The sequence below is a fragment of the Ambystoma mexicanum genome, chromosome 2p (assembly GCF_040938575.1).
Source record: "Ambystoma mexicanum isolate Mex_15411 chromosome 2p, UKY_AmexF1_1, whole genome shotgun sequence".
NCBI lineage: Eukaryota > Metazoa > Chordata > Amphibia > Caudata > Ambystomatidae > Ambystoma > Ambystoma mexicanum.
The window spans coordinates 1,110,443,288-1,110,470,045 of NC_090923.1; the positions used below are offsets into that span (position 1 = coordinate 1,110,443,288).

At 46.4% G+C, this 26,758-nt stretch overlaps 1 protein-coding gene across 18 annotated transcripts in view; it reads right to left on the reverse strand.

Moving 5' to 3' along the window:
- MARK2 (microtubule affinity regulating kinase 2) overlaps window positions 1-26,758 on the reverse strand; it is a 1,484,563-nt gene that overhangs the window by 315,417 nt on the left and 1,142,388 nt on the right. For 12 of the 18 annotated variants that reach the window (XM_069645125.1, XM_069645124.1, XM_069645120.1 and 9 more), the window contains one exon: window positions 15,627-15,788. The exons of the other annotated variants lie outside the window; for them this stretch is intronic. In XM_069645125.1, coding sequence (XP_069501226.1) covers window positions 15,627-15,788 — 162 coding nt within the window. The remainder of the gene's footprint in view (window positions 1-15,626; window positions 15,789-26,758) is intronic. 18 annotated transcript variants of the gene reach the window in all.

The following is a 26,758-nucleotide window of genomic DNA, read 5'->3' on the forward strand; positions in this document are numbered from 1 at the left end:
TACCCCAAGAGTCAATTAGAGTGTGTCACCCCCACCCCCGACAGATTTCCCAGCCCTGACATTCATCCAAGTGCATCACAGTCCCCACTCCTGAAATCGGTTTATGGACGTAACATTCCCACCCATGAAATGCATCTAAATGCGTCACCTGTGGCAGTCGTGATCTTTGCCTACCTCCTAGTAGCCCTTCATGGGTTTTGCCTCTTCATCTCCGTGGTAATAATTCCTGGGCCTCTTCGGAATTTGTTATGCTGTTTGATTTTTGGTACAGGCCCAATTTCTGGCTAGGGGATGTGTTCACTGGCCTGAAGCGAATCCGCAGGGAACATTTAGTCATTTTCTTCTATTCTCTACGGGCGTTGTCTTATGTATTGGAAAGGGTCTGGTGCATTACTCCTGTAGACTAGTTGGTCCTCAGTGGGGGTACGCTTAGGCCGCGAGTATCCCTTCCCCAATTCCCCCTTCTCCCCAGTTTTCCTTGGGCCTCGTACCCCATCTTCATCGTATCGGGCCTGCCAGCTTCTCCCGTTTCTTAGTGGTCCCCTCTTTAGTGCTTAAGGGGGGGGGGGATTCTCTGTTTAAGGTCTCTCTTCCCAGTCATGTCCCTCATTCCTCTATTGTTTTCGGACTGTTTTTACTTTTTCAGTGTTTGGTCAGTTATGAGGTGTGCGGACGCTAGTCAGTATCATGATGTTAGGAGCTGAAGAGCCAGGTTTTAAGGAGATTCCTGAATGTTGTGTGGTCCTTCATATTTCGTATTTCCCTGGAAAGGGAGTTCCAAAGTTTCACGGCTAAACCAGAGAATGCTGATCCACCCATTTTTTTTATTTATGTACTGTTTGGGTTCTAGGTGGGTGTTGTTGCAGGATCTCAGGGTTCTGGTTGGTTTGTAGATGGAGTTTTTTTTAATGAATTCCGCTCCTTGGCCGTGTATTGCTCTGTGCGATTTGCACATTGTTTTGAAAGTGATTATTTTCCTGACTGGGAGACAGTGTAACATCCCAAGTGCTGGTGTGATGTTAGGTCCGGAGTTTGAGAGGTGTATGCAGAGGGGAGAGGGGAGGTTCATTAGTACTGGTTGCTAATGAGAGTCTTCGAAGTCCATCTATGTGTTCCACCACTCCCACCCTCGAAATCCATCTAAGTGTACCACATCTCCCACTCTAAGAATCCATCCAACTACGCCTCACGCCTGCTAAATTATAAGTTACTCACTGTAGTGATTAACGTACACTTAGTCCATAGTCCCCTTTCCTCCATACTGTATGGGCGTCCCTTGCAAGGGACAGGAGACGGAACCTTTTTCACCAGAAAAACCTTCTTCCCCTTTAAATTTAGAGGTGCGCAGGGGGCGTGGCCCAGGGAGCATGCGCTGCCCTGAATCCGCCCTCCGGCGTCACACCTCAGTCCCCATTGACGCATCGACAATAGATTTAACATTGCCTAATGACACTGGTATTATTGGGGGGGGTTGGTGGCACATATGGAGGAAAGGGGACTATGGACTAAGAGCACGTTAGTCACTACAGGGATTAACTTATAATTACTCTTACGTTCCGTCCCCTTTCCTCCATACTGTATGGGAGATTACAACTGATTGTAGCCCCAGGGTGGAGAGGAGACCCTTCTTAAGCGAATAGGTTCCTGAGAACCGCATGTCCGAAAGCCGCATCAGAGCTAGAGCTGCTATCCAAACAGTAATGCTTGCAGAAAGCCAAGGGAGAGGCCCAAGTGGCCGCCCTGCTTATGACTTGACAAGGGACATGGCGTTGGAATGCGATGGCCGTTGCCTTGGACCCGACTGCATGGGCATGCATGTTGGCCCGGAGCGGCTTGTGCTGTCCCTTGTACGCATCTTTGATGGCAGCGACCATCCAGCGGGATATGGAAGTCTTAGAGGCCTGATAGCCTGGCCTCGAGCCGCCAAAAGTGATAAACAGGGCGTCCGACTTGAGGAAGCCCTTGGTCCTGTCCAAGTAGAATTTCAGGGGACGCCTGACGTCCAGGCCATGCAGCACCTTCTGTGCATCATCCTTGGGATCGGGAAAGAACGTTGGAAGGACAATTTCCTTGTTCAAGTGAAATGCAGATGGGACCTTGGGCAGGAATGCCGGGTACGTCCGCATGACGACCTTAACCTTGTGAAAGGTCGTGTAAGGTTCAGAGGCGACCAGCGCCTGAATCTCGCTGACTCTTCGAGTCGAGGTAAGACCGACTAGTAAGGCCGTCTTGATGGTGACCAACCTAATGTCCATGGATGCCATTGGCTCGAATGGTTTGTGTGCCAGGGCGCCCAAGACTACATTAAGGACCCACACGGGGTGCAGTCTTTTGAAGGGCAGGTAAAGCCTAGCGAGACCAGTCAGATGTTTGACGATAGGGTTGGAGGAGGAAAAACTGCCTTCCTCCGAGTTCCTGTAAGCTTCTATGGCTGCAAGGTATGTACGGCAAGTGTCAACCTGTACTCCTGAGTGAGCAAGATGTGCCGAAAAGGCGAGCACGTCGTCCAAATTACAGGCCCAGGGGTCAATTCACTTAGGGTCTGCCCAGTGGCAGAACCTGGTCCATTTGCTCTTATACTGGGACCTGGTAGCCCTGCTCCTGGCGCCCTGTATGATCTCCAGATTGGCCTGCGAGAGGCTAAGGTGCCGAAGCGTTACCTGCTCAGGTACCACGGTGTAAGGGCTAGTTGCCCTGGCGCGGGGTGTATGATCCTGCCCCTCTGTTGTGCCAGAAGATGTGCTGGGCCTGTCAGAAAGCGTATAGGAGGCACCTCCGAGAGGCTGAGGAGCTCCGAGAACCATGGCCTGGCAGGCCACCATGGAGCCATCAGAATGATATTGAGTCGGTGAGACTCCTTGATCTTGCAAATTACTCTATATTTGAGGGGTGGGAGGAAAGGCGGAGGCCTTCATGCCGGTCCACTGTAGGTGAAATGCGTCGGCCAGCGAGCCAGGGCCCTGCCCTTGCCAGGATGCGAACTGGGGATACTTCTTGTGCCCGGTGGCGAAGAGATCCACGTGGGGGTGACCCCACTTGTCGAAGATCTCCTGAATAACGAGGTTGTTTAGCTGCCACTCGTAATTGTCCGCTCCCAGCCTGCTGAGCCTGTCCGCTTCCAGGTTGGATTCCCTCGGGAGGTGGACTGCCGTGAGGTAAATGTTTTCCAGGGCCCTCTCCCACATGCTGATCACCAGTCTGCACAGAGGTGGGTGATCTGGTGCCTCCCTGCTTGTTGACGTAGTACATGCTGGTCGAGTTGTCTGTCTGGATGAGGACAGCATTGCCCCTGAGGAGTGGGAGGAATGCCCCGAGTGCTAGCCAGATGGCGTTCAGCTCCAACCAGTCGATGTGGTATTCCTGTTCCTGCCGGGTCCAGGTGACGTGGAACGAGAGATCGTCCAGGGTGGCTCCCCAGCCCTCGAGCGAGGAGTCTGTGGTGATGGTGGCCTGCGGAAGAGGCGGCCGGAAGGGCTTGCCCCTCCGCAGGTTGCGGTCCATGGACCACCAAGTTAGGTCCGGGTGGAGGGATGGAGGAACGTTGATCATCTCGAATTGTGAGTCCCGCTCCTGATTCCATGAGGCTGCGAAGTGCAGCTGAATCCTTCTCATCCTTAGTCTTGTATGCGGCACGGCTAACAGAACCGCTGCTAGTAGACCCAGGAGGTGTTGGAACCGCCATGCCGAGGTCACTTCCCTGTTGAGGAAGTGGGCGGTGGCCCTCTTGATGGCCGAGATTTTGTCTTCCGAGGGGAAAACCCTCTCGGAGCACGTGTCCCAAATGGGGCCCAGGAAAGTCAGAGTCTGCGTGGGGAGCAGCTGTGACTTCTTGAGGTTGAGCGAGAAGCCCAGGTCGTGCAGTGTGTTTATAAGGGCCTGGGACGAGTGGTGAACCTCCTCCGGAGATGTAGCCCTGACGAGCCAGTCGTCGAGATATGGGTAGATGTGGTGGCCCTGCTCTCTGAGGATGGCCGCTACAGCGTTCATGAGCCTAGTAAAGACCCTGGGGGCTGAGTTGAGGCCAAACGGAAGGACCTTGTATTGGAAGTGGTAGCCCATAATTCTGAACCGGAGGAAAGAACAATGGGGCTGCCAAATTGGGACGTGCAAGTACGGGTCCTTCAGTTCCAGGGAGCACATAGTCTCCCTTGTCCAGTGTCTCCGCTATAAAAGCTGGCGTAACCATCTTGAATTTTTGCAGGGGTAAGGAGAGGTTGAGGATGCAAAGGTCCAGCACAACTCTCAGTCCTGCCTGGTACTACTTCTGAATGGCGAAAATCCTGGAGTAGAAGCCAAAGCCTCGCTGGGAGACTGGAACTTCCTCCACTGCCTGGCTCTCTACGAGCGACCGGATCTCGGCCAACAGAGTTGCTGTCCCAACCTGTGGTAGTGGAGGAGAGGCTGGGATGGGTAGGCGGTACCCCGTGGATACTACGGCGAGGATCCAGGTGTCAGCGAAATTCTGGTGCCAGAATTGTGCATGGAGAGCAAGCCTGCCCCCCACCGGAGACTTGTGGACCGGAAGGGGCGTGTCATGCCTTCTTTCCCTCGGAGGCTGAGAGGGGGACTGGAAAAAGCCCTTACTCCCCCACCCACCTTTTTGTTGTTTGCGCCGGTTCTGAGACGGCGATCGGTCTGGCTGCCTGGATCTGTGTTCCTGGAAGCCACGGATCCCTCCATATGTACGACCCTTCTCTGAGCGCTGCAGAGATTGGGTGTAAGATTTGGGAGTGGCCTTCGTAAGAATGGGCAAGAATTTAGCAGTTTGTGAGCTGGTCTTCTTGTCCAGCTCTTTGTCCGTGGAGGAGTGGGAGAGGTCCCCCCTCGAAGGGCAGATCTAGGATGCGCTCCTGGACGTCCGGGATGAATTTCGTCAGCTGAAGCCAGGCTGTGCGCCTCATGTCTGTGGAAATACAGATGGCACGGCCTGAGGTATCGTTATGCGCCACTGGGGATTCCATGAGGTCATGTGCCACGAGCTTGGCCTCCGCTAGCCCCCCCCCCCTTAAAGCGCGATTGGAAATGGCAGGGGAGTTCCGGGAGGAAGCCTGCAATTTCCCACCATAAGCGTTGGTTGGAGGCAGCCAGCATGGCATCTGCGTTGGCCTGACGCAGGTGCAAGGAGGCGGAGTAGATCTTGCTGTAGGCCTCTAAGATCTTCTCGTCCTTGCCTAGCAATGCTGCAGAGGAGGAAGCTGAGGACTGAGGCTTGGAGTATAGTGATGCCCAGCGATCACAGAGGAGTGTGGCTGAGGATGGGTCGCGAGCAAGAGTGTGTCCCCCTCCATCTGCCTGTACTTGGCGTCCAGGCGTCGGTTGACCGGCTGGACTGAGTGGGGCTTGAGCCAACCCTTCCTGGCCAGGGAGACATCGGTTTGTAGTGGAATCCCTGTGTTGGCAGAGGGGCGTCTAGTGAGGACTTCGGCCAGAACCCCCTCTGCCGGCTGTTCTACCTCGGGTTGGGGGAGGCACAGGTACTCCGCCAGGCCAGCAAGACGTTCGTGGAAGGCCCTGGCTGAGGAAGGCATGTCCGGATCCTCCTCCTCGTCCGTATCCTGCGGATCTGGAGTATCTTGTGGAGGAGGTGGGGTAGATGGCGCCGGAGGCTGGGGTGGCGGAAGTTGCGGAGTTGGCTGTGGAGCCGGAGGAGGCGGCTGCACCGGGGCCAGAGGGCTCGATGAAGGCGTCTGTGGTGCCTCTAGCATGGCGGAGAGGACTTCAATGACTGTGTCCTTGATGATAGCCCCCATCTGCGGAGAGCCCATGATGCTGAGGAATTTGTCGAAGAGCACCTCCTCACTGGCCAGAGAGGTGGTAGGGGGTTCCGACAGGGTAGCGGGGGACTGCTGGAGACGCTGCGTACCCAGTCCGTATGGACGCATGGGAAAGTTGCCCTGCGCGTATGAAGGGTAGACTATAGGCCACGTACCTGGTTGCGACCGGTCCCACCTTGACACACGCTCTTCGTCGAATGGCGTCTGACAGGTGTTCCTGTTTGGCACGGCGGCCATTTTGTCGAGCTGCCTGCCACGTGTCTGATGTGATGTCCAGCCCAGTGGGTCCTGCCTGGTCCAAGTCTCTCACATGTGGATCACTGGGCCTACCCTGCTCCTCGGGTCTCGGCCCGGTAGGTGCGACACCCTCGACCCGGGGGTCGGTAGAGCTATGTTTAGGCACCCCCTCTGACGTATTGCCAGTGATAGGGTGTAGCCCCTCGGCCATTGCGCCGGGAAAAGGGCGGAGCCCCTCGGATGCAAGCCCGGTACAAGAACCTTCCAGTCCCTCGACACTGCGTCCGGGAGGATGTGAGGACCCCTCAACCCGAGGGCCGGTAGCTGAATCAGCCTCGGTGCACGTGCCGGTGGAAGGACCTGGCCGGTCCCTCCCACGCAGGAGAGTCCCTGGGAAGGAGTCTCCATTGCAGGGTGCGCTGGAAAATATTGGCCCTACCTTGGACGATGCTTCACGAATTTCTTGAGATCCTCTGGAAGGTCACCTCTGGAAGAGCTCCCTCCACCTGGCTAGTCTGTTCTTCAGCGTCTTCATCGTCTTCGAGGACAGCGAGTCACACGCCGAACATGATTGCCAACCGTGGTCTGGGCCAAGGCAACGTAGGCATAGGGCGTGGGGGTCTGAAGTTGGGAAGAGCCTGTTGCAGGATGGACACCTGCTGAACCCTGTAGAAGTCGACATGCGCCGCATGTGGAATTACATGGCCAAAGCCAAACCCAGGAGCGCTGGTGAATTGGGCCCGTTCTCGTCGACGCGGAAAAGGGGATGGAGGTGTGGCGCCGCAGTCAGGGCAGCGCATGCTCCCTGGGCCGTGGCCCCGCGCGCCTCTAAATGTAATGGGGAAGAAGGTTTTTCTGGTGAAAAGGGTTCCGTCTCCCATCCCTTGGAAGGAACGCCCATACAGTATGGAGGGACGGGAGGTAAGAGTAAAGGGGGTGTGCTGTACATGCAAGCTGAAGATGATATTTAATATACTGGTGACCAATGGGAATGTGTGGATTAGAGAAGATTGGACCAATCATGCCTGGGGGCGGGGGAGGGAGGATTTGTAATAAAATATATGGAAGTGTTTTAACTCTTGCAGAAATGTATATAATGTGTCAACCTGTGTGGTTCGGAGATACTCTAGTTTGACTCTACAGAGTCATTTAGCTGCTCCCTGGGCGATTGCACAATAAAATTGCTTTACGTACCAACGGGCTCTCACTTCTTAAGGGGTGGGCCTGCTTTGAGTTAAGGTGATTCAAGGCCCATCCACAAACATCCACACCAATACATGGATGATACTCAGTTGTACATGAGAGTAAAAAGCCCACAGGACATCAGTTGTCTCCAGGATACCTAGTCATCATCCAGTACTGGATGTTATCTGCCTAAATCAAACTTAATCTATCCAAGACCAAATTTGCCCTGATCGGTCCTCCCATTAAACAACAACTTGGGCAACAATGGCTCAATTATATGAGCCTAGAAGGATTTGGTCTGCAACTTTCTGATTCAGCAAACTCCTTAGGCTTCATCATTGACAGCAGCCTGCTCTAACAAACACATAGCCAAGAAGGACCAACAGCCTGGCTGCAAATCTCCATCCTTTGCAAAATCAAACACTTCATTGTGTTGCAGGACTTCCGGAATGCACTGCAGGCCCTTGTGGTCTTGCATATTGATGTTGGAAACGCCCTCCTGACAGGGCTCCCAGCTGCTCACTTGGCTCCCCTCACAACAGTCAACAAAGCTGCAACACTTATTACGAGTGAGCAGAAATTTTACTGAACCACCCCAGAACTACTCTAACTACATTGGCTTCCTCTTGAGGTCAGAATACTGTTCAAGGCTGAATGTATCAGCTAGAAAGCAGAGAATATGTAGAAAAAGTGAGTCAAGGCTACCCTCTCCCTTTTGGCGCTGAGTGGAGGTAGTGGAGGTTGACACACGACCAAAGTCTAAAGTAACATAATTAGATTACACTAGTGAGGAACACATAATAAAACAACATGTATTCTAAAAGAGTAACAAAATGGTGACATCAAAAACAAAACAGAAGACATTATCATCTGTGTGTGCGAAAACAAATCAAATTGACAATGCTCAGTACAAGGATGTTTGATGAGCTATAGATCAGTACATAGCACATTTGAAATGCTCCTTGTACTGCCCCTTACTTTCTTCTTTTGAATTATGTTTGTATTGCTATTTTTAAATTTATGACAGATGTCTATTTTTGTAAAAGGTTCTTTGAACCACAAAACAAAAAAAATGTGTGTTGAATGCAGTAATGCGCCCATTTGATGGATTCATAAACACATTGAAAAGCTTGCAGAGCTCAATGTCTGTGGCGAGCAACCACTCTACAGATACATCCATCTATACAGCAAAGGTAGCAGGTGCCCCTCTCTAGAAAGAACATGGCATGACAACCCGTTAAGTGGTTTTTACCCACTTTGAGAGTCTGTAGCCATCGCTTTTTGCTCACTGTACTTTTCACAAAGGAGGAATATACATTTGCATATCATTCTTTGTCCCGCCCACAAGGGCAGTCCATCTATAGGTTATAAGCATCTCCTATTCTCCGGCTGGTTAAGGTTTCTATTAAGTCACACATAGGAAATGATGTTCTAGGGTACCCTCCAGTGAAGAAGGCACCCACTAATCTCATGAATCCCATTGGCTATCTTAATCAGCTGAACCTGCACCTTTAACAGGAACAGTAGCTATGTTGCCTTGGTCATTTAGTAGTACATTCTTTCTGTATAACAAACAGCATAAGGTTCTTTGCAGTCTTCAATTTTCATGACTGCTGGAATGTTTTGTTAGGAATTATTCAAGCAGAGAAAATGGGAAAAAACCTTGCAGCTTCAGGGCTAACATTTTGTATTTTCAAACATAATTGTGTTGAGTCTTTAGATGTAGACTTTGGTAGTAAAATAAAACATCTTATGACTAAACCATGAGATTTTGATGGCAGCTAATCCACACCAACAGCAGACAGGCCTTGTCGGGACTTCATTTGCCATGTTCACCCTGCGCCGCAGATGACCAAATACTGGTCCAGCTGGATAAACTACATCTCCAACTAATTAATTTCTTCTCACGAAACCCACTGTGCTTCCCCACAAAGAAGAACATCTATGTCTTTGTTAAGGGGGTAATGTGACGTCCTCTGCCTGGCCCTTAAAGTGGATGTGGAGGAGACTCCGGGGACTGACACACCATTAGCAGTGTGCGGTGGGGCCAGGGACGGTATGGCAAGGATTTCCTGATTCCCTATCACAGCACTGCAGGCTTGAAACCGCCACATAACATCAACTTCTAAAGGCCATTAAAAAGGAACTCTACAGCAGCATTTGTCAATGCAGATCCGGGGGATTCATATGCAGGTAATCAAGCAAGAATGTACTGACCTTAGGCTTCCGCAAGGTTTGCCACCAAAGGTACAGCAAGCTATTAGATGCTGCAGAGTTGCTGGTAACACCTACTGCATACTCTGCACTCCATGTACTCGCTCTTAAGTGCATGTGAAGGTGGGGATTCAATGAAGGCAGACCAGCCTTTTCAAGGCTCGGTCTGGGGAATCACTGGACACACCTGAAAGCCCGAAAACCTTAAACTATAACCAATCCCAAAGACCAACTCATTCTTGAGTCCGATGCAACTGACAGTGAGAAGCCTGCACAAACAGAGTTAAAGCCTTATAAAGGCCTGGGCAAAGCAGCATAAAGTGCGAGTGTTTAATGTAGCTGAAAGGTGAAGAGGTCAAGGTGCACGAGAATACGGCAGTGCAAAGAGTTGAAGGTACCGGCGGAGAACAAGGTAAAGAGCAGTAAACATCAAGGGAAAGGGGAGAGGTTTGAGGGAGTGAAAATCAAGGTAGAGAGTAAAATAGGTTGAAAGCGGTAAAACATCTGGAGAGAGGCAAGACAGAAGGAGCAGTAGGTGGCAGACGGGAGAGGGGAGAAGAACAGGAGACAAGGATGCAGGATGGTGGGTAGTGTCTTGGAGGTGGAGGGACAGTAACAGTCAGAGGAGAATAAAAAGCAGCTCAGGACAGAGCTGTGGTACAGCAAGAGGCACATGTGAGAGACAAACCAGTGACAAGGAAAGGAAAACTGGGTTGGTTGGCAGTAGGTTCACGACCCTGAGAGGGCAGTGAGCGAGAACCCAACCAGGCACCTAGAGACCCCCATGCCCTATCTCATCTGTGGAACTTAATGTAACAGAGCCTGGAGCTTCAATGCGAATACCAAAAACAAGGCATAACTAGCCTACAGGAAAAGGCAAACCAGTAACCAGGACATTTGTGTCTAAAGACTGAGCAACATCAGGAGAACCTCCTAGAAACAACTGGAAGACCCTATCAAATGACTATTTGCCATTTGGACATCTTTGGAGTGGCCCAACACAGTAAATAGCCCTGAATAAACGCATTTAAAGAACATCTAGGCATTGTGTCCTTTGTGGAGCTCACTTGGCTTCTGAAAAATAAACATCGAGCCAAAATAACCCAATGTGAGCATGCCTGTATTTCCAATTGACCATCTGCGACTGACTGGTTTGGGTCCTCGTGGCATTTACTGATACCAGTTGATATGGGCTTTTACACAAGTTACTGTCTGGGACAGAACTTGGAAAAGCCCACCTTAGGTAACAACAGGGTTGTAAACCCCTTAGGTTTAGCCTGAACTACCCCAAGGCTTGGTAGCAATGGCTGAGCAGCCAGGCATTCTCTAGGAGGGATGAGGGCTGTAGTGAGGCACACAGTGCTCAGAGCACATCATTGGTTCAAGGAAGCACGGACACTAGCAGTTACATACAAATAGTTTTATATATATATATATAGATGTGCCAACATAGTGCTCAGCCTGCATGTAGCTGGTGCTAAGGGTAGAAATCTTGGCTGCATTTCAAAATACACATGTATCAAGGTAGGTTGTAGTACTTCAAAAAAAAAAAAAAACAAACATGTAAAAATTAACCCTGCACACAAAACCAAGCCACTTATTCCAAAAATATATTCATTTCAATACAAAAAGTTCTTGTGCAACCCACATTGCCAAATGGCTAAAAAGGGATAGGCATCATTCCCATGCCTCCCTCATTGACAAAACAGGTTATAAGGACACTTACCCCACCAGGGTGGAAACCGCCACGGGTTCCGCTTGCTTACCAAGCTTCCTCAGGCTTTTCTATTCCCAAATTTGTGCAAACACTCTTTTTATAGAAACCAGACGCCACTATAGGAGCCCTGAAGTTGCGTATATTACAACACTACAGAGCCATTAAGAATGGGGACCTCACTAATCCCCTTATGGGCCATTTTATGGAGAAACACAGAGGTGATGTGAAAGCAATGTCATTTGTGGGTCTTGCTCACATCCCAGTACATAAGAGACTGGGAAATCGAGAGCTTAAATTAAGACAGCTAGAAGCTTCACTAATCTGCAAATTTGAGACACAACCTGTTTTGTCAATGAGGGAGGCATGGGAATGATGCCTATCCCTTTTTAGCCATTTGGCAATGTTGGTTGCACAAGAACATTTTGTATTGAAATAAATATATTTTTGGAATAAGCGGCTTGGTTTTGTGTGCAGGGTTAATTTTTACATGTTTGGTTTTTATTTGAAGTACTACAACCTACCTTGATAGATATATATATATATATATACACACACACTAAGGCTTTAAAAAATAATCATTCAAGTGCTATCCACACAGTAAAATCACAGTACAATAAAAGGTAGCACACTTTAAATCACAAATGTAAAACAAACAAGTTAGTGAACACTAATACTAATAAGAAAACTTGGATTACTTCTTACAACTTTAGTTGTTAACTCTTAATTACTCTTCAAAAGTCCAACCCTATACTATATGAGTCCCAAAGAGTCATAAGCGGCATTTGGGTCCAGTGACCCTGGGTTGAGGAGGAAGGATGCAAGTAAGCAGCAAACGGAACAAAGTCTATGAGGATGTCTTGAGGTTTGCAGGTAAGTAATATTTGGTTCTAGCAATTGAAGGAACTTTGGAGGGAACAGACGGATGCACTCTAGCAGTTGGATACTCCGCAGAGGATATTTCCACTACAGGTGTGTTGGAGCCCTTCACAAACTTCGGTTCAGCAATGGTTATCCAGGAGACTTTTAGTCGGTCCTCTACTAGGCTGAAGTGACTTCAAGGAGTGGAAAAGTGTCACTGCAGGCTTACAATGATGCCCAGTAGGTTTCAGCCTGAACTGAACTTCACACAAGTGAACAGCAAAATGGGACAGGTCCCAGGATATGGGGAGTTTGCAGCCCGGGAGGGTCACAGCTCTCTGTGGGATGGCGCAAAATGGAGGTGGTCTTCAGACGTGTAGGTCCCAACAGTCTTTGGGAGGAAGTAGTCTCCAAGAGATCTTCCCTGTCGTTTGGAATTTGGTGTCGGGTGTTCAGCAGTCACTTGGAAGTTGCTGGGATGTCCTTCGAAATACTCTTCAGATCTTCAGTCCAGTGGTCGACTGATGCTCAGCCCCAGGACACTCACCTTTTATGCAAGAAAACTGAGCCCCCCCCCCAATCATTCAAGCTTTACATGCAAATCTGGGGGGCAGCTGTCCCAGGGGACAGCCAGCCTCCCAGTTTGAACTGGTTCCAGGCAAGCACACTGCAGTACAAAGACCAGCGGAGTTTCAGGTACCGCCCCCCAGTTCCTGTCCTTTCAGGCACTCAGGGCAGAAGCCCACCAAAGACAAAAGACCCATCAAGACCTCCCCAACCCAGGAAGGTAGAAGAAGGCTCAAGTAACAACTGGTCTTCATGAACATTGCTTAAAGTAGAGCCACCGGTTTATGTAAATGGCGACATTAATGTCCATGTTGCAGCTGCAATGGTAACCTGTGACAAAAGTCCACTAAAAGTCATGCAAAAAGATAAACTACCACCAGCCTGTCAAATGAACTTTTAACAGTAACTAAAAGTTACTGAAATAGTGAGACAAGGGAGACTAGGTTTCTCCTCGGTACTCCATATAAGGTGGGGTGTGCTGATCTCAAATAATAAGATACAGGAAAGAGAAATGGGTGTCTCCTCCCCCTGTCCCCTGGTAATAGTAGTTAACCCATGGAAAATAAAAAGGAAAGCTGAAGGAGCTTCCAGTAACACTGCACAGAAAGACTTGTGTGCTGCAACAGTAAAAGGTAGATGCCAGAAAACATGGAGGAAAGTAGAATTCCATAAAAGAGTATCAAAAAGATATATAAAGGGTTCCCAAGTACAGAGTAAAAGACAGCGTGGAAAATGGGCCCCACTCAAAGTCAGATAAAAACCAAGAGTCCAGCAAAAAGTACACTTAAAAGTTAACTTAAAAGGAAATCGACTCCAACACTAATGTTAGCATAGGATGGTGTCCTGTGGTTGTTTGGGAAGGATCTCTCATCAGGTCACAAAACATGTCCCATACAACTATTTTTGACTCGCCCATGGGAAGTAAAAAACAGTGTCAGAAGGCTAGAAAGAAAATGCACTCTACGCCTAAGAATAATTGATTTTGGCATTGTCTATCCACTCCATATACATTGTCAGAATTGGGAACTCTGTACTATGTCTCTTATCTAGATATAGTCAGATAAGCCATTATAGGGTCAAATAGTAACTCCATAATAGTTTCAGGTGCAAGTATTTCGACAAGTGACAACAGAAACTCACATAGGCAACACTTGGGTTCTCAGGGTGGGCTGTGGGAAATCAAACTCCTCCATTTTGGTCTTTCTGAAACTAGAAAGTATCTTGCGGTAGGTATGAAAAGGGAGAGGGATGGTGACGGAACAAAAGGAAAAGCCTGCCAATCCTCCCAAACATCAACTCATGTCTGTGCCTGAATCCTGAAGCACAATGGCAGGTGCTGACTTATCCCTCCAATCCTCATAGTGATGAGTGAAGTTGAAGGGTGTTGTATTTGGCAAGAAATGTGATTAGCGAGTTCTGAAGCTGCCACGTCTGGGGAATGGTGCTGTTGCAGTTTGCTTCAACTTGAATGATTTGACAATGTAGCAGGTCTCAAAGTACTCCAGAATAAGTGTGAATTGTCCAGGTCAAATGACACTTTAGAATCCTTGGGACTATAGCACTCTTTGGAGCAAGATTTATCAGAGAACTATCCAGTTTCCTCCACAATCAGAAACCCAACATGAGATCATCTCTTGGATTCTAGAGTTGTGTCTTGATTCTATTCTGCATCCAAGCATCAGGAAACTAACCTGATTGCAAGGAAGGAGAAAAGGTCAGCTATTTCTGTTGGCAAAGAAGAAAATAGATGCAAACATCTTGCCCTCATGTCATTAGCATTGTCGCAAACCATTAACATATTTGCTCAAACATTACAGACATCTGCATATTAGCATCCAGGTTAGACAGACTATACTTTCAAAGTAGCACTTTCCTTTATCTAGCAATAACGAACTAAAATGAAATGTTAAGACTTGGTTGAGACTGGTATGTGTGTATATATAGAATTACCACCACAAATAAAACCAGGTCAATACATGGAAAACAATCTGACATACAGTTCATAGTAAAATTCAAGATATGCAGTCCATCCTCCCTCCTTCACCCTCCCAACAGCCCTCACCCCCCAGCCCAGATAGCCAAAGATCCTCAATAGGAAACAAAATACTTGCATGGCACGCAAGGGCAAAATATGAGAGATTTCAACATCGAAGTATGTAAAACGCTTAACATTTTTCCTCCATACAGCATTCCTAGATTATTCAGTGGCAGGTGGAAATATATTTGTGTGCGTTTTCTGGCTCGTCATGAAAATGAACATTTTTTGGACGCGGATAGTTGAGATACATGAACCTATTGAGGATCACCTTCTAAAGCAACATGTTTTCTGTAAGAATCATTTGACCTCAGTCCTATTTCAGCAGTTTTGAATGTGCCACCAGAGTCCTAGACCAAGAGAAATGAAATTCCCAACCAAGAAGTCATTTATGTGGCAGTACTGAAGCCCATAGGCTACACAATTTAACTTCCCATTTCAGCGACAAATGGCTGCGCGGTACAAACCTGTTAGTTGACCATCAGAAAACAGTACGTTGGCATAGGGCAGACATTCTCTTGTTAGGTTACTCTGCTTTTATACTGCATAATCAATTTCACAGGGGTGGGCAAAGAAAAACGTGTGGTGCAACATTGGCTTTGAGAGTATTTTTTATCTGATCAGTTGTAACTTCTGCAGCCAATGGCTCAATTCTATTCCATCACCAATAATGATAATCTGACAAATCAATTAATTCACCATCGTGCTCATACACACATGAAGAACAGGTTGCATTATCTATGTACCCATAGGCGGTGTTAAGGATTCAGGTGTCACAAATTCAAGCTCTTCTATGCATGTACTCAAGATCGCCTTAAAATTCAGAAGACTACACGATCATGTCCTACAGTGGTTGCTCTGAGTGCAAAACCATTCTGCAGGTTCTATTCAAGTCAATAGATTACAGGCATGTGCTCCTTTTGACACCAGACTGGCAATTTTAGTGGGCATAATTTCCCCCACCCAATTAATGGCCCCCCTCCCATGGGTCTTGCTGAGTTTCAGAAGCCCTGACCCTTGCAGATATTGAGTGACTTGCCTGGGCCGCTGCGCCTCACAGTTATTTTCCGTGGGGGGCAACGAAGATTTGCTGGGATGTGCAGATGTGGACATTGATTTCTGATGCTGACGTGGTCGTGCTGACGACGTCAAAACGGCCGAAGCAGAAGCAGTGGAAGCCCTGGACCCTGGCGTGGTTAAACTAGGAAACAAAAGCATGGAGGCACAAATTTAGGGAAACAACAGGGGGTAGGAGGATGGAGGAAGAAGAAAAATGAAGACAGAAGGCACTGGGCTGTATTCATAGTTGAGGGCACCGGAGGCATGCAGGGCTCAGCAGATACACTGATGAGTGCAATTTAAGTAGCGGTTTTGTGATTAGTAATTTTGACGTGTTAAACTCACAATTCATAGGTGTACCAGGCACAATTAGATTGAGACCACTGTTGAAATGGACGGGAAATTTAAGTTGCATTATTTAGTGCACTTAAGAGGGCTACGCAATTACTTGGACAGCAACTAGATTACACAGTTTTTGTATGGAAAGCCTTACTAGATCTTTTATTCAGGAAACTTGGGAATTTTTAAACCTCTTTAATTCTGCATCAAATAAGGCTGCTGAAAGGAAATACAGTTTGAATATGCTCATCCCTACTGACTAGCTAAATATATAATGAAATCACACTGCTGGTTCCATGAAAATAAACACATGGCCCACAAAAGGTTGTTGTCCTATCCTGCATGGTGCTTCTAGGTTAATCCGGGTTTTCATGGCCACACAGCAGAGGGTGCAGTAACTAGCACATTTTTCCAATGCATTTTGAAATCCATATATATTCAAGAGGCCATTGTCTGAATGAAATCCAATTCGTGTCTGTGCCCTCATATGGCACCAGATGCCATTTGTTAGACACTTTAAAGATCACAGAGATTGGGCGTGGTTTTCACAAAGCTTATGGCAAGAACACATCACAGGAATATGGTTGCGCTGTCAGCTCAACCCAAATAGGCATTCAAATCTTACTACGAAATGGATAGAAACCATTAAGACTGGCACAAACAGTAAACCACAATAGGAAATTCCTTTTTCTGAAAGCTGCGATAGGCTGAAGGACAGCAATGAATATACAAAGTAATTAAAGAAGGCAATTCATGGTGTGAATTAACACCATAAATAAAAAGTATAAATAATGTGGGGGGACCTTTTACAGGATTTTGGGTACTGATCATATATTTTATTAATGTTCATAAATCAGATTTGTTTTTACAAGCTTTAATATGAAAGAAATTAGGTAGAAAATGGTTACACCTCCAGGCACTATGAATACAGCCTCCTCCAACACAAGACATTAAACACTGCATATACAATATACTTTGAGGGTATATGTGTATATTCTGAAGAGCACAGCTACACAGTAACAACCACTTTCAGGCCAACCCCCCCCAAACATGGGCAAAACAGCATATAAGGGTCATGTTAATGATATTTGGGATGCAAGAGAGAAAGGAGAAAAACATGCAACAAGCGCTCTACACAGACACAGACACATATGACCAAGACTCGCTTTTCTTTCGATGTGTTTAGATGGTAGTTAGGACCGACTAACAGGGCAGTCAGTGGCTAGTCGTGAGAAATCCGAACCTGTTGAAATAATCAAAAGAAAATAGACTTACCTTTCAGGCAGTAACTAGGCTTGCTCCTTGGTAAATTGAGTCGCATCTTTGGAATCCGTTCCCAACTCGGAAAGGACACAGTAAAAAATGTCCTGCGTTTGCAGTCACAAATATCTGATCTACTGCTTGCAAAAATGACACTGCCAGATACTTAACTTTAGAAGCCTTCCTGGGGAGGCTTCTCTCGTGCCACCAGTCTCTAGGCTTTGCAACAAAAACATCTCAAAATCAAGCCAGAAACATAACTAAAAGGAAAGCCGGAAGAGTTTCCTGTGCGTTCACAATGCGACTACCTGCCTTGGGATGTTCATCATTACAGCTTTAAAGACTAGTGTTGTTTCTCTGTCTCCTCAAGTTAGTCACAATTTCAGAATCCATGTTCAGGGATAAGTAGGCTTAAGGAAAATGGTGAATGTGGAAACTTTAAATAATTATTTGCAAGAGCACTGTGCCACATTTAGCATCGGTAAAAACAGTAATGTTAGGCGAATATGCAAAATGAAAACCAAGTGGCTACTTAATCTCTAATAAGGGATTTTTCTAACAACAATGACCTTTGGTGGAATGCACTCTGGAACTATACAGTACAGATTAATCTATCACTTTATAGCATAGGGTGTAAGGCTGGACTGCATCTGGTAATAGTGTAATAACCACATTCTTCAAGCCTTTTCACCAGTACTTCCCAAACAATAAGTAGACCGGAAAGTACTGGAAAGGCAATAACCACATTGAGGTGGAATACAATAGTTATTTGGGAAGAGTGTTATTTTGGACGACTGTGGGTTTTTTGCTTTTCCTGTACTGGAACAGTACAGTACAGTTTCCTTGATTAGTCACCATACTCAAGATGGGAGTCCTAAATGTGCTCCTGAGACCATCAGCCTCTCTGGTGATTGTCCACCAAAGGCATGCCGTTCCCTCAGAGAATCTCCTTGCACAACTAGCCATCAGGACTCCATTGGTTGTCTCAGCGTTTGTGTGGTAAAGCCTGTTGCACCCACAGGGCAACCCTACTGAAAGCCCTTAGCAAATCCAGTAGTGACCATTGGTTAAGCATGGTCTCCTACAGGAAAGTGAATGGGGAAACTGAGGGCCATAGTTCCAGAAGCAAGACTGTTTGCAAATAGTCTAAGGAGTCAGTGTTCCAGTTGGCAAGGGATATGATATATCTTATCTTGGACACCCGGCAGGTCATCAAGGACCTGCTTTGGTCAGCATCCCTGAACAACTTCCTTCGGGGTGGCCCTTTGGGCAATCTACAGAGATTCACCCTGATAACAGATCATTTTGTGGGAAAGCCAGGAGAAGTCTTTTCATATCAACTTGCTGGGACTATGGGCAGTTACTCTGTCATTGTGGTCATCATCATATAAACATAATGCCAAAGAGGGGCGTTACACCGTTATCTTGCACTTAGATGTCTCAATTTAATGTCCTCTCTGGGTCATAAACGTTTCTTTTCTTAAAGAATCTGACCTTAGTGACTTATGAAATCTTTCTGGACAATCATTTATTATACTCTTACAACATACATTTTAAACATTCTCATTATGTAAAAAAACTACACACAAAATCTACAACATTTTATAGAGTACATTTCATTTTCAACACCATTTTTCTAAAAAAAGCATTGCAGAAACACGAGGTTACTAAGTGAAAAAAAAAACAGTCCTTAATTACACCGTTTAAAAAAATAAAGCCACGCAATACCAGCCTACCCAAACATTGTTGTACAGGTTATCAACCCTGTCAAGTTTACACTTCATCAATATATGTCTGTTAACCCGAATGCAACCGCAGCAGATTTAAGTAATCTGTACCGTTCGGGTATGTTCAATCTCAATATTAGTCCATAGCATTCCTGTAGAACAATCATTTTATGTCAACACTGTTTCGGTCACACTTTCAGGTACAGCAACCACCTCTGTCCCATAATCTCATCTCGGTGGCCTTCAGCAGAACATAAAACGGCAGGAATGTTCAGTATTAACATTGAGAATGAGCATAATTTAACAGTACAGATTATTTGAATCTACTGCCATGGTAATCGGGTTGACATAGAAATATTGATCAAGAGTACATGCAAGAGGGTTGATAACATGTGCATCTTAAGATTTGGGTAGGCTGGCGTTGCGTGGCTCAATTTTTAATAACGGTCTAATTACGGACTGCGATTTTTCCTGGGGTGGCTCGTCCATAACGGGCAAGTGAGCGTTGACCCACCGGCCCCCCTCACCCATTATGGAGGAGCTAAAGTAAGCCCAGTGAAACACAGAGCACTCCCCTCACCTGCTTTTTCCAGATGAGGGAGCACTCTTGAGCTGGCTGAGCTGTCAATGAGAAACAGTGTTTCCCTTTGACAGTTCAGTTACTAAGCCACACATACTCAATGAGCCATGCAAGGCCTGGGGCGTTTTGCTTCCCCAGCCTTGCATAGCTGATTGGAAATGTTGGCTGGGTAACAGGATGTCTGTGCAAGGGGGCACTCCTGCACCTCCTTGCACATACAGAAACATCAGGCAGGAGCTGGTATTTCATCACGCATGTGCAGGACCCAGGAAGCTTCTGTTTCCCGATTCCTGGGAGGAAACCTCAGGACCGGGGCAGGAGGGTTGCATAACAAAGGCATTTTAAAAATGCCTTTGTTGCACAATCCCTCTGCCCACCACCCAAAATCAGCTCTCCTGGGGGGCTGTGGGGCCCAGGGGACAAGAATTTTCTTTTCTTTTACTGGAAATCTATACTAGATGTCCAGTAGAAAATACCATGCTATTTCCCCTGTGCCCCCAGTGCCTTCTATATACACAATTGTGTTTATTGTGTGTCTGTGAGGCGCTGTGGGGCTCAATGGACAGGGATGGCACTGTTGACTGAACATATATGATAGATTTTCAGTACAAAATTCCATCCCTGACCCCTGTGCCCCACAGAGGCCAGCATACACACAATCGCACTCATTGTGTGTGAGGCACTGGGGCCAGCCATGGCATTCCTTACTAGGCATGCCGAGTAGAAAATGCCAGCCAGTGCTGCTGGGATTCCTAGAGCCCCACATGAAATGTCATGCCTGACCCCTAAGCCATACAGCACCTTGCATGTACACATAATTATCTGTGCATGTGAGGTGCTGAGGGCCAGGGAGGGGGGAAGAAGGGGGTAGGGGGTCATGTCATGCCATTTACTAATGGGCTTCTATGATAGAGGTCCAGGAAAAAATGCCATGGCTGGGCTCCCCAGCACCTCGCATGATTGGATGACTGCGAGGCACTTGGGGCCCCAGGGTGAAGGCATGGCAGTTTTTACTGGGCTCTATGCCCAGTAAAAAAAAAACCCATGGCTGTACCCTGGGACCCCAGCGCCTGACACACATCTGTCCCCTGGCCTCACACTCGCACAAACACATTCATAATTAATGTGATTATGTCGGAGTGCGAGGTGCTGGCGCTCCAGGAGGCAAGTTTGGAATTTTTTTTTTACTGGGCATGGATGATAAAGCAAGCATGAGTATTATGTAGCTAAACTGCCATTTTGGTGCAGCCAGTTTGGACACGTTTTCATGCTATGGCATGCATTTTTTTTTTCATAATTTGTTTTATTGAACAAATTTAAGTGCCAGGGCAGCGCCCTGGGCTCATACAAGGAGCAACATCTTGAGACGCTCGCCCAGAAAAGGGAGGACAGTCTTGAAAAAATTAACACTTTTGAAGCAAAAGTTTTATGAAAAGGGAGATAAGGCGGTCAAGATGATAGCCAATAGATTAAGAGCCCAAATGGCAGAGAGGTGGGTAGACAGAATTAAAAAGGAGGAGGGAGGTATGGTACATTCCCCAGATGAGGTGGCATGCATTTTTAATGGTAAAGCAAACTCAGTATGTTTTTACGTGGAGATACTGCCATATTGGCAGAACAAACATGGACAGATTTCCTTGTAGTATAATTACCGGCCAAACATGAGTATGTTCTTATATGGAAATACTAGGGTTGAATGGTGCAGTCAGCATGGAACTGTACGGGTATAGTCAGTGTGCAAATGTTTTATACTGGCACATATTGTGGGCAAAGGCATCATGAAAATGCGTTGTAGAAATGCTCCAGTCCACTGTTGGTGACTTCCGTCTATTGGTTACCCTACAAAACCAATTGGAGACTGTTTGGCTTTTTATCCAATTGTTTAAAAAAGTGTGTAGAGGAGGAGCCAAGTACCCCTACTCCAAATATATTACCTGAGAAGTGTGAACCAAAGTATGTGACATATACTACGCCAATCAGAAGGCAAGAAGAAGAGCAACGACCCTGTGTAGTACCCATCACTCCCTTCCTGGGCAAGCTCCTGGAGAAACTGGCCATCTCCCAGCTTAACCTCCATGCTGAATCTGTTGGTAATCTTCATGACCATCAATCTGGCTTCAGAGCTGCCAGAAGCACGGAAACTGCTCTCCTGAACATCCGTGAAGACCTGCTCTTGAACCTCGATTCCAACACTCCGTGTGTTCTCATTCTGCTCGATCTCTCCTCTGCCTTTGACACTGTCAACCATGCCATCCTGCTCAACCGTCTCCGTGAAAACCTGGGTATCACTGGTCAGGCTCTGGCGTGGCTGACCTCTTTCCTTTCAAATCGACCCTCCCAGGTCCAACTGGGGTCCTTCCTCTCCGACATCTTTTTCTCCACCTGTGGTGTCCCCCAGGGATCTAATCTCTCTCCCTGGCTGTTCAACCAGTATGTGGCACTCCTTGCCCACCGCATCGCCGCTCTCTGCCCTAATTTCCAGTGCTATGCGGACGATACCCAGCTCATTTTCAGGCTACCCTCAGCCTCCCCCTCTCCTTCCCTCATCTCTGACTGTCTGTCTGCTATCCAGGAATGGTGTGCCGCCAATGACCTCTGCCTTAATGCCAGTAAGACTGAGATTCTACTCATCGGTACACCCACACCCTCCTTCCCTGCAGCTCTCTGGCCTGCCTCCCTTGGCCCCTCCCTGCTCCTACCTGCAAGGCAAAAAACCTTGGGGTCATCTTCGACTCCACACTCTCCTTCTCTCCTCATATTTCTGACGTCGCTAAGAAGTCACACTACCAGCTGCACCTCCTCAGAGGTATTCTTCCCTTCCTCTCCTTCCCCCAGAAGCTCACTGTCTCCCGAGCCCTGGTTCTCTCGAAGCTGGATTACTGTAACAGCCTCTATCTTAATCTGCCTGCCTCCACTCTCCGCCCTCTGCAACTCATCCAGAACAGAACTGCGAGACTTGTCCTTGGCCTCAAGCCCAGGGACCGTATCTCTCCAGGACTGAAATCTCTACACTGGCTCCCAGTGGCTGCGAGGATAAAGTTCAAAACCCTCTGCATTGTCCACAAGGCCTTCTGGGGCCTGGGTCCTAAATACCTTCAACTCTCTCTTCCCAAATATCTTCCTTCCCGAGCCCTTCGCTCATCCGCCTCCAACTCCCTCAGGGTCAGCCGCTTCTCGAAGCAACGAGCTGGGGGTAGATCTCTCTCCGCGGCAGGGGCCTCCCTCTGGAACAGCCTTCCTGCCTCCCTGAAACTTGAGGAGAACCATCTCCGGTTCCGGAAGCACCTCAAAACCTTCCTCTTTGCTTCTGCTTTCTCTCTCCCTCTCCCCTGCTGAACAGCTAATATCCTTCACTGAAACGGCACTGATTCTGCAACTGGACTACTCTTAACGGCCTCGGTCCTGGGCCCAGCCACTCTCCACTTGCACTGATGCACTGGAACCCCTCTGCACTGCGGGACTGTCTCTGTATCCCTACAGCCCCCCCCCCTTTCCCAGCACTTGTTCTGCACTTACCTTGCACTTGCCACCAGCTGGCCCTATTTATGTATTACTTTACGCCACTTACCTTGTACTGCACTGCCCCCCTCCCCTTCCCCTTGCACTTTTCCCCCTCCCCCACCCCTGCACTTGCGCGATCTGAATGACACCTGGCCTAGTAGGATCGTTGTCTGTCTCCCCTTGTTCCTCCCCTCCCTGCCTCGTCGCGCCTTGAAACACCTGTGTATAGGCGCGTTACAAATGCCATATCATATCATAAGAATGCCTATACTCAAGAGAATATGGGAAGTAACGTATCCATTAAGGAAACCATACCTACATCCAAGACAATATGATGGTAATTTGCATGCGATTCCTGATGAAACAAAGAACCTGAATGACCAGGATGAATGGTGACGTCATACGAAACTGAATCGATTCCGTAGATAGAAGATAAGACCCGAGAGGCAGACGATTTATGAAGAATGAAGAAGTACTAAGGATAAGTGACATTTTGGGATCAAGATGAAGAAACTTATTCCACAAACGTGATGAAGATATTTAGTTAGTTTAAACGTGTACACATGCAATGAAACACAAGCAGCAGAGCAATCATGAAGCTAGCCAAATGCTTATAGTAAATAGATTGCGGCAAGCACCAACATATACATATATACCTCATAGATGCATATGGATTAAATAAAGAATGAAGGTTCCACTACATATATAGCAGTCTTGAACAACGAGGAAGGCCTCGAATTCAGTGTCGCAGTTACAAAAGCAAATGAATTAAACAGAAAATATTTCAACTAAGGAGTTGGATGAGCCAAAGAGCCAAGGTCTTATAAGAGCTCAAATTGGCTGACAGATACAATTAACGTGAAATAACAGATCTCCTGTTCAAGAAGGTCAAGTATAAACAAAGACGTCAGAGGACTATTGGAAAATACAGTTAAATACACGAAAAAGGCTCCATTCATGGTGTCCAGTCACGTGATGGAAGAAAGTTGGACGCATGAGGAGATCACACCTACGCACGGAAACAGACAGTATCCATAATCCTTAAAAAATCCCAGAGAACAGTACACACTCACAGCCAACTTCAGATACTAATTGACACTGAAATGTTGAGGCGATGGAGTGTCCTTTTAATTGGTGGAAAGCTGGTATTGAGACAAGCTCACCCGCACCTGGTTGTTCAGTCTGGTTTATAGTGATTTTTTCAACAGTGATAGTTTCTAAATACAAAAGTTTCGACACAAAAGCCTCGAAAAAAAAGTTTTGTATGCATTTTGTTTTCTTTTTTTAATGGGGGGGGGGGGATACCCCCCAAATCCCCAGTTTTCTTTTTAAAAACAAACTTTTTTCTATAGGAAATTAAAATAAAACCTGTACCATGAAAAAAAATGCATTCGAATTTTATTTTTTTGAAACTTTGTATTCGGAACTTTTGTCTTTCTAAACTATGTTTTCAAAAGAATGTCAGGATACCGTTGAGTCTGCCTGCTGCTCATGTAGGTGGAAAGTTGGGTCCTATAGTTGTGTAGCCAATGGGACGTCGTACATTTAGTGACGTTCATAGTGGCCATTTTGAAGGGAAGGCTTAGATGTCCCACCTGTTGACTATCCAATTACTTCTCTGTTATTCTATACAGATATTGCACCTATGCTTGGTAGTTCACTTAGAGCCAATCCCGCTTCCCGATAGGTTTTAGAAGCTTGTCACGTAGGGTGACGTTGGTAATGACGCAGGTCTACACGTCAGTAGTGACAGATTTGGTCTATAAAACATATGTTTTTTCTTAAATGAGTTGAAAGTGGAGTATCGAGCGATTGCTGATGTTCGTTGTACTCCCCGTTTTACTTATTAAAACAGACAAACTTTTTGCCAAGCTATTTGTGTCGTCTGAATTATTGATGTTTGATTAAAATCTGCATCCCCATCCATCTGAAAGGTATTGCTACTCATCTTAAAGAGCTGGAAGTCCCCAGTTCACTTGGTAGCGGAGAGAATGGTTTGATAAGATACCATCGGCCGTCGACATAAGTAAACTTTAGGGTCTCTGCAATATCGCAAGACCTTTGCCATTTGGCTGACAGGACGTGGATAGTGGTTAGAAATAGGCCCCAAAATTAGCAATTTGGGTATGACGCAACCCTTAGTTTGCATAGGAACCCCTCCTATATCTAGGTTGATGCGGATCGTAAAGCAGCTCAAAGAGGCAGTAACGAAGGCAGTGATCCCGAGGGTCCGAAGACGAAAACATGCGAACGGTGAGTGAAAGACCAAATTAGATGAAGCAGCAGCTTTGATAAGGAATTGAGTTAATTACATCTAGAAAAAAATAATAAAATGTAGTTACACAGAATTCGTTTTTCTGGATGTAAATTTCACTGTAGTCGACCACTTGCTCAAATCTGAACTGTATAGAAATGTTACTAGCTCCAATTCAACTCTCCACGCAAAGAGCCATCACCCTAACGCCCTCAGTAACTCCATTACTTATGGAGAATTTTTGAGGGCGAAACGAGCCTGCAGTGCTAGCTCTGATTATCAGAGAGAAGCTAGGCATATAGGTCAAAGATTCTTGAATACAGGTTACACCAAAAACATTGTGGCAGAGTGTTATGACAAAGCTGGAAAAGTAGATAGACACACCATGTTTAAAGTTAAAAATGTTGAAAACAAGAACACTATTAGATTTATTACAGGCTTCAACCATCAAGCCAATAAAATCAAAGCAAACATGAAAACACATTGGAAGGTATTATTGACAGACCCAGATCTCTAAAGTACTTGAAGAGCATCCTAATGTAACCTATCGAAAAGCTCCAACATTGAAAACTCTGTTGTCTCAGAGTATGGCAGTTACCAAAGCTGCTGCTTCATCTAATTTCCTTGTAGAGAAGCGCCAACCAGGCTTCCGGATTTGTGTGAACTGTAAAATTTGTGATTTCATATCAAGAACACCGTTCATTAGCTCAATGGACAGTCATGGAAATATAAAACACAAAATAACATGTTTAACGAAATATGTTGTACATGTTATAACATGTACTTGTAATCTGCACTATATAGGTTCAACTATAGGACCATTAAAACTGCGGATATTGCAACATTATAGAGCGATTAAAAATGGGGATCTAATATACCCATTAACAGGACACTTTTTGGAAAAGCAATGTGGCAACATAAATGAGATGTCCTTTTTGGGTTTAGCCCATATACCTCTGTATAAAAGATTGGGCAACAGGGAATTAAAGTTGTGACAACTTGAAGCGTCACTAATCTGTAAATATAACAACCTAAGACCACAGGGTTTGAATACTGACCCAGAATTATTTGTGTTCCTCCAATAAAACGCACATATATACATATATATATATATATATATATATATATACACACAACATACATACACACATATATAAAAAGGGCTCTTCCTATGGAAACAACAACTTAACCATAACTACACAGTCACTACTGTGGCTGTGATAGAGATTATATATATATATATATATGAATATTGGATGTGTGGCAGATCATGCAGAATCTATCTCTCTGATTCTGAGTGAGATTTGGAGTCTCTCAATGTTTGATGTATTTACATCTTTTAGAAGATATCTATGTGACGGTACTGTACTGTAGCAGGAGCACTTTACAAAAAAGCACTAGCACTTTATATTGGTCATCCTTTATCTGTAATTGAATGATCCTTTTATGAT